Source organism: Epinephelus moara, chromosome 17 (assembly GCF_006386435.1).
Source record: "Epinephelus moara isolate mb chromosome 17, YSFRI_EMoa_1.0, whole genome shotgun sequence".
Taxonomy (NCBI): domain Eukaryota; kingdom Metazoa; phylum Chordata; class Actinopteri; order Perciformes; family Serranidae; genus Epinephelus; species Epinephelus moara.
Genome location: NC_065522.1, coordinates 5,332,838 through 5,341,550, shown reverse-complemented (window position 1 = coordinate 5,341,550; position 8,713 = coordinate 5,332,838). Strand labels below are relative to the sequence as shown.

General features: G+C 40.0%; 1 protein-coding gene across 2 annotated transcripts in view; it reads left to right on the top strand.

Moving 5' to 3' along the window:
- The window catches only part of eml3 (EMAP like 3), a 76,295-nt gene extending 68,251 nt beyond the window's left edge, over positions 1–8,044 (top strand). The window contains exons 17-24 of one of the 2 annotated variants that reach the window (XM_050067290.1): positions 877–1,008; positions 1,158–1,225; positions 2,942–3,030; positions 3,363–3,460; positions 4,786–4,873; positions 4,958–5,056; positions 5,143–5,273; positions 7,088–8,044. In XM_050067290.1, coding sequence (XP_049923247.1) covers positions 877–1,008; positions 1,158–1,225; positions 2,942–3,030; positions 3,363–3,460; positions 4,786–4,873; positions 4,958–5,056; positions 5,143–5,273; positions 7,088–7,300 — 918 coding nt within the window. In that variant the 3' untranslated portion in view covers positions 7,301–8,044. The remainder of the gene's footprint in view (positions 1–876; positions 1,009–1,157; positions 1,226–2,941; positions 3,031–3,362; positions 3,461–4,785; positions 4,874–4,957; positions 5,057–5,142; positions 5,274–7,087) is intronic. The other variant, XM_050067291.1, reaches the window with a different exon arrangement.
- Positions 8,045–8,713: the final 669 nt, after the last annotated feature.

The following is an 8,713-nucleotide window of genomic DNA, read 5'->3' as shown; positions in this document are numbered from 1 at the left end:
TGGGGAAAGGGGAGGGACAGAGGGAACAGGCAAGACAAACTATCCTACGTTTAAATAACATATCGAAAATATTTGCTTGACAACTTATTATGGAGCTGGGAACAAGCCCAAATAAGCAACTACGCTTTAGAAACAAGCCCAAAAAAAACGCGACCCGCGACTACCAGTATTTGTAAGCGACTTTACAGAAAAACAAGCCCAAAGTTGCTTATAATAAGCGGACTTGGCAACACTGAAGCGGAGATTTACGGTCGGACTCGGTCCGTCACTCAATTATGTCCGTCGGGGAACTAGATATTTTAAATGGTTCGGCTCGCAAAAACAGAATTAAAATAAAACAAAATAAAATAAAATAATATCCTGCGCCCAATAATTCAGTACAGGGTCGTGCCGAACCGAAAGTCGCTTACCGAACGGTTCGACACAAATACATGTACCGTTACGGCCCTATAATTTATATTTATGTGGGCATTTTTCAATTCTAGGTCATTTTAATTTTTTAATTTCTGATGGGGTTTTGTTTTTTGTTTTTTTTAATAATTTTTTTTTTCCTCTGAGAATTGCCACCGTAACATGGTGGAGGGGTTTGCGTGTCCCTGTGATCCTGGGAGCTGAGTTGTCCGGGGTCAACGCCCACCAATACTTGTTTTTAAAAGTTAATATTATTTTCTAAGAGTGTTTGCAGGATGCTCTTAGAAGGCAATTTCTTTGGGTAAATACACCTACAGAGTGTATAGTTATGATGATGCAATATCACGTACACAGTAGTAACATTAAGCAATTAATTTTATTGTATATTGAGCAAGATAAAACAGATTGTTGCTTCATTGAACTGTGTGTGTGTGTGTGTGTGTGTGTGTGTGTGTGTGTATGTAGGGTCATGTAGATGAGATGTGGGGCCTGGCGACACACCCCTCTCAGAACATCTTCTTCACCTGTGGCCACGACAGGCAGGTGTGTTTGTGGAAAACAGAGGAACACACGCTGGACTGGTGCATCACCCTGGAGGTAGCACACACTCATCCTCATCCTGGACTCAATTTATTTATAGCGTAAATGTTTCAGCCGACTAACAGTACTTATATTTGAATAAAACACATTGATGCTCATTCCAGTGCTGACACATGCTGTTAACTCGTCCTGTTTGTCTCTGACAGGAGTATGGGTTGTGTGCTGATTTCTGCCCTAATGGATCAGTGGTTTCAGTCGGCCTCAGCACAGGAAGGTAATACAGCACAACATTCTGGCACAATAACACAGAGAAAATCACTTTAATAATCGAGATATGTAGTATATAATTAGAGAAGCATTGTAAAGGAATAGTTTGTGTTCCGTGATAGTGTTCAGATGGAAAGTGCAGAGAGGAACTGCAGAGTTTTGTGGTAACTGTCTGTGGATTGTAGGGTTTGGCCGATGTAAAAAATTTCAAACTGGTTTGATATTAAACCAAACACCAGACTGGATTGGTATACCGAATTTTACCAGGTGTCCCACTTGACTCAGCAGTCGCTCCTGAGTGGAACATTAAGACAACAGGAAACTAGCGTCTGCTTATAGTGTAGCATCGCCTTACATCAGAGCTCTCTGGCCACACTGAATCCATTAAATATGCACTGCTGTTGCCTCATGTAAACAAACCACGCAGCTATTAGCTGTGCTCAAGATAAGACTAGAGATGTGACCACTTAAAAGATGGGTGAGTAGCCTATTAGCTATCTTCCTACATTTGTAACATTGCTTTTAAAACAGAAAACACACATTTTATATTGTATATATTTACTGGAAATGACATACAATATAGCCATCAGCAAGTAGTCTAGCTTGTTATTAGCAATTGTCATTTAGTTTATCAGCTCCCTTGCAATCCCTCCAGCCAGCTGCCACCTTATTTAGATTTATGTAGTGAAATAAGGAGGTATCATGGAGGTAATTCCTCATTTCAACTTCATAAATCAGCCGTTTCTTGTCCATCATGGTGCTTTCAAAGCGAGCATCTGGAATAAATAGAATAGGGATGCACAATAGTATCGGTCATCGGTATCTGCAAATATTAATATTCTTCCTTTCATGTGTTTTATCCTCAAATATGAATCTGAATCAGCCAACATGCTTTTTATTATTTTGCACAACAAATGAATATTACATACATTTAAAAGCATTGTATTTCATGTCTCATCCACTGGTGGGCCATCAAGATAAGAGTATGCATGCATAATATGATGTGAATTCCACTACAGAAGAGACCTGATGATCACTAAGATTAGGTGGGTATACAAGTGGATATATCTATATCGGTTATCGGCCAAATACGTTTTTATATATCGGCATACAGACATTGGCAAAAAATCCAATTTCATGCCTCCCTAAAACAGATCTTGCAGCCAGTTAGGACTCCTCTTTCATCAGCTTCAGATCCAAAATGTTGCCATATTGGTGCAGTTGTAGTTTTCTTGAGAGACTAACTCTGCAATGTCTCCTCTCGCTACACCAAAAACCAGATTTACATTCTAGTAAACAAACAGCATGGCTGCTCATCCCCCTACCACCTCTACTGAAATCTTATATCCTTCATGTTGCCGACACCGGTCGCAGCTCGGCAGAAAATTGCACACAGGCTGTCGGACACTATTGGTTCCATTAATCCATTCATTAACGTAATTTTATGTTAATCACATTGTCATATTGCTTGTAAAAACTGCTATGATGTGTTGGATTTAGTGCTGCGTCATGTTGCTGATGTAGGCTATTTTTTAAACACAAACTGTTGAACGATCCATGTATTGCATTAAAGGTAGATTACATGTTTAGAGGATGAAGTATATATATTCTGTGCCATAACATAGATGTGACTGAAAAGACTAAAGAGCTGCCTGCTGTTCAGTCAGTTGTCACCACTGATGATACCTGGTAAACCTCTCCTACCCCTCTGTAACACTCACAGGTGGATGGTCCTCGACCTGCTGACCAGAGAGGTGGTGTCTGAGTCCACTGATGGGAACGAGCAGCTGTCTGTCATGAGATACTCACCAGGTCAGACTTTAGTGCCAGGGCTCTATTGTCTAACTACTCTCACAATGACTGCAGAAATAAAATAACGAAAAGAAATAATTATAATTTAAAAACTCATTAAGTGTTTGTGGTCAGGAGGTTATTTCCACAATAGCAGAGATGGAGCACACTGACTGAACCATATACATAATCTGACATTTAAGAACAGGCCAGTGTGTGACAAAGCCAAAACATCAGCCTAAATTCAATTTCAATGTACTTTATGCTCTGAATGAAAAAAAAAGCATGGACCCTAAGAGAAAGATATTGTGGAAATCCCCACTAACAGCATGAATGGCCTCCTGTGTTCTCAGATGGCAGCTTCTTAGCTGTTGGATCTCATGACAACTTCATCTACATCTACAATGTGACCGAGAGCGGCCGGCGTTACACCCGCTTCGGGAAATGTAATGTGAGTTAAATATCAAATCCATGTCTAAATGTTTCCTCTTGTTCCTGGGATTGTCTCCTGATCCAGTCTGACTTTCTCCAAGTGTTATTGTTCTGTGCGTGTTCGGCCATGGTGGCTAGGGATGTTGGTCTTGGTTAATTTTGCTTTCGAATAACCAGCAACCAGCTGGTTAATTTTTGAGGAAAAAAACACACAAAATGACATGAAATACGAGAGGCGTTTTCTTTTGGTCTGGCACTCCAGTGACTCAGTGAGCTTTAGCTTTAGCATCTTAAATGAGACGTAGAATAAAGTGATTTCAATAAAATATTGCTATTTTAACTGGAAATTTGTTTTTTTTTTGTTTTTTTCTGATGGAAGCCTTTCTTGCACATAATGTGTCCAAAGACAAATTTAAAAATCCAAGGATAATTCCTGTTTTCACAATTTCAGGCTATGCCCCTCCCCTAAGCCAAAATAAAAAACTTAATGCTAACTACTTAGTTCGTCTTGAACAAAGTAATGAAATTTGGTAATATTCTATATTTTTCCTGTAGTCACATCAATGTCCCTTCATCACCATGAACACACATTGTAGTTTATTTGGATTCAATCCCACATACTGTTGCAAAAAATACTCATTATACTAGAGCACCAAATGTGGATTCATTCACCGCTAAAAATAGTCCCCAATAAATGCACTGTTTACTGCTGTTTGTGTAACGTTTGTTTAAACACAACAGTGACCATCTGTTTTAGGAAAATAATGAGCCTTTTTAAAAAGGTAAAACTATGTATTTGTGAAGTGTTTTTAAAGATTTATATCCAAGACTCACTCTGGCCTGCACACATTTCTAAAATCTGACCCAGCTGAGCCCAGTTTTTCTGCCAAATTTAAGACCTGAACCTGACCCAAGACCCAAGCCTAATGCAATTTCTTTCCGCTGGGCATTGTACATCCATTAGCTGGACATGACATGCATGGATGCAGATGTTTGGCAGAGTCAGAAAGAGAAAGAGAGAGACGTCTTAATAAATAACATTTTTTGGATGCTTTATTTCTGTTTTTCATCTTAGAACAGACAACCAGACACAAAAGATGGCATTTAACAGTCCAATAAGAACATGTGGTACACATGGGGAACATTCCAACAACAAACCCTCACCACCTCTCACCCTCCCGTCTACCCACACAGCTTGTCAGGAAAATTAATAACAAGAACAAAAAAAAAGAAAACTTTTTTAACAGTATAAAAAACACAGTTTCAGCAACAGTAGCATCAGAGCAGACCATTTCATAGTTGGGTTATACAGCATCATGTGTCTCTGCTTATCTGTCTAATCAGGGTCACTCCAGCTTCATAACTCACCTGGACTGGTCCAAAGATGGAAAGTACATTATGTCTAATTCAGGCGACTATGAGATCCTTTACTGTAAGTGAATAAGTACCATACATAAATCCTTAGACAGTGTGACACTCTACTGATCTGACTCTGAACATGGGTGTCTTCTGACAGGGGACATAGCAGCAGGCTGTAAACTGCTGAGGAATCGCTTTGAGAGCAAAGACAGAGAGTGGGCCTCCTACACCTGCGTGCTGGGCTTCCATGTCATGGGTGAGACACAGAGCATATTCCTCCTTTCATGTGTTGCATCCTCTAAACAACATGGTGCCAGATTGATGACTGTGTTGCTGTTTCAGGTGTTTGGTTGGAGGGCTCAGATGGCACAGACATAAACGCCCTGTGTCGCTCACACAGTGAGAGGATGGTGGCTGTGGCTGACGACTTCTGCAAAGTCCACCTCTTCCAGTACCCCTGTCCTAAACCTAAGGTACCGCTCGTATACACTGCATATCACTCACTTTATGAGTTAAATAACTGTAAATAACTTCCTCTTTCCTTTAGAAAATATTTTTCTTTAACTGCTTCCTTAAAATAAAGAGGAAAAACCTGTTGGGACTATGTGTTAACAGCAATGACTCTCTGACACCTGTCCTGACTCCTTTAATGGCAGCTGCTGACACCTCCAGTAATTTATGAGTGCTGAGTGATTGCTAGGTGCAGGAGAATGTTGTAGTACTGCACAGGTGCTTTGTGTTATATAATTGGTTTAATTTCAATTAGCTAATAATTACTAAATTTTGAGAGCTAATTGTTAACATACTGTCTGGAAACTGAGAGCAGTGACAGCCTCTGCACGGCCGTTTGCCTGCCTCAGACTCATGATTTAGACACACCATATACATACACTGCTAAAATCAATGAAACTTTTTCCCTGAGAGCAGTATTTCTGATCAGTATCTCAGCAGATCCTAATCATTTCAGAGCCTGTCTCGTGATTAAATTCAGACTTTTCCCTCAGTATCTTAAGTAATCCAGGCGGTGGCAGAAGAAGGATTCAAATCTTTTACTTAAGTTTACTTAAAAATACCAGTATAATAATAATACAGAGCACCTAAGGTCCCATTAAGTGATATTTTTAATTTGTACACACAAGGAAAAATAAGTCACTCTCCGGGGACTCAAGGGACTACATATGATAATGCAAAGTAGCTGTAAAAATCCTAAATTCAGCCTACTAAAAGGAGCAGTTTAAGATTTGGGGGGATTTAGTGGCATCTAGTGGTAAAGATTGCACATTGCAACCAGCTGAAAATTCTCTCGGTTAGAATTCCTATCCTGTTCTTTGTTTTGAATTATCTACAGAGGTCTCTTCCTCTCCAAAACAAACAGACCAGGTGATTTAAACTAGTATAAACACTGAATAAAGCAGTTTCAAGTTACAAATCAGTGTTTCCCCGAGGCTTTTCAGCTCATTGCAGGCTAGCCGCCAGCCCATCACCTGCTAATGTATGCTCACCTATTCTCTCTAGTAACTTAAGATCCAGGCATTCAGGTAGTTTTCACTGGGAGCCGAATTCTCCACAGAGGTCTCTTCCTCTTCAAAGCAAACAGATCCAGTGATTTAAACTGGTAAAAACACTGCATAAAACAGTTTCACTTTTAAAAATCAGCGTTTTGTCGCAGCTTTTCATCGCGGAGGAGCTGCTAACTGTGGTGGAGAATGCAATAATAGGAATGGCCCTATCTAGAGCCAGTGTTTGGTTTGTACGTTCTGGAGTACGGTAGAAAACAAGGCAAACAACATGGAAGACCCTCTGCCTATGAAGATTTAAATGGCATTCTAAGGTAACAAAAACATAACAATTCTTATTTTCAGGTGATTATACACAAAAGAAAACTTCTGCCAATATATCCCTCTAAATCCTACACACTGGACCTTTAGGTAAAAGTACACAAGTATTATCAGCAATATGTTCTTAAAGTGTAAAACATAAAAGTACTTGATCTGCAGAAAAATGTCACCAGTGACTGATATATTATTATGTGTCACTCATGACACCCGGTGCAAATTCATGTATATTTGCATCTTTGCACTGACTTTGTATGTAATCTCACCATGTGAAAAGCTCACTTCGCATTTGTTTTGAACAACCATGAGAACTACAACTGTTCCTAGGTCTTGTGGTGTGGACAAAGTAAAAGGGGGGGAGGATTCTTAGAAAAATTAAAAAGTTCCGCCAGTTCGAAAACGCCTCCTCGGGCTTTTATAAAGAGTGTCCTCTTTCTTTCTTTCCTCTCCAGGCACCGAGCCACAAGTATGAGGGCCATGGCAGCCACGTCACCAACGTCTGCTTCACCCACAGTGACTCCCACCTCCTCTCCATGGGCGGGAAGGACACCTGCATTCTTCAGTGGAGGGTGATCAGAGGTGGTGTGGGTGACAGCAGGGAGAGACTGGCCTCTGCCTCGGCCTCCTCCACCTCCACCAGCTCTCCTGAACCTGCCACCAGCTAGGAAGGACATGTGTTATTAACAGTGACAGAGGGGGGAGTGTTTACACACAGCCAGAGAGGCGTGTTAGTCAGTGGACAGCAGCCACAGTTAATGGGCTCAGCTGGCCTCTGTGGTGCCACTGCTGCCTCAGTTTCATACAGAACATGTAGAGGAATCCTCTCCAGGAGGAGATCCATATTACATTTACACTTACACATCTTCACAATCATGTAAATCCTTGTGAAACTGGACAGCGTGATTCTTCCCTTAACACAGAATCTTTGTCATTCTGTTGAATATGTGGTGAGGATCATTAGAAGTGGTCATCTGTGTTTGCTGGTACAGAACATGACTCGACTTCTATAGTGACAAAGACTTTGGTTTCAGTGAACATTCCTGTGTTTTTGTCCATCTCGTTTATCAAACTTACCAAAGTGCTGCATTGTGGCATATGCCACTGGGCCTATAAAGACGTTTGCATAATGTTTCTACATGTTTTTAATATTTTAAGCAGTGTTTAGTTGACATCTCAGCTAATATTGAAGCTGTTTTTATGCTTGCATCAGACTGTGACAAACCTGTTCCAATGAAATCAATTCTCAGCATTTCTGACTAATTAATTTCTCTAACAGTAGATCAGTACACTTGAAATGATTACTTTAGTACAGTTTTTATATATTTAAGAGAACATTGGGAATACTGTGATGTTGTATCTGTCAAGCTCCCAATAAATAACTGAAGACTGGAAAGTGTATTGTGTGTGAAGTGTCACTAGTGGGCAGTGCTGCTCCAGGGATTGTGTGCAGTGTTGCGTGTTGAGTAAATGCATGTTCTCAAACTCTGAGCCCCACAAGCACAGAAGGATCCTGGTCTTCCAGTTCAGTTCAGTTAATGAAGCCTACTGCAAACTTTGCTAAAAAACAAAACAAAACAACAACATCTCTTCACAGAAGATAACAGGTAACTAAGTCAGTAGTCTCAAACCTAATAGAATAGAAAGACCTTTATTGTCATCATACAACATGTGTATGACGAAATTAAAACAGCTGCCTCTGATGGTGCAAGGAAGAATAAAAACAAACAAACAAGTAAACTATATAAAACAATCTACACTATAAACAATACTGCAAACAAACAATAAATAATAAATACAATCCAAAATATGAAACTGAAGTAAAGTAGCAATACCACAGTGTCAAAACCTTAAATGTAAAAATCAGGAATTAAATTATAAACTTCAAAGTGCTGTACATTAGAACTACCACCTTGCGGTTACATGCCTCCACAAACGCATCAAGTTGCAGTCACAGTTTACATCCATGTCTGTGAAAACATGGATGCTTCACACACATCTTCCCTTCGGACAGTACAGAAGATCTATACAATCAGCACAGTTTCAAGATGAGAGTCACCAATTCATTATCTGACCAAATG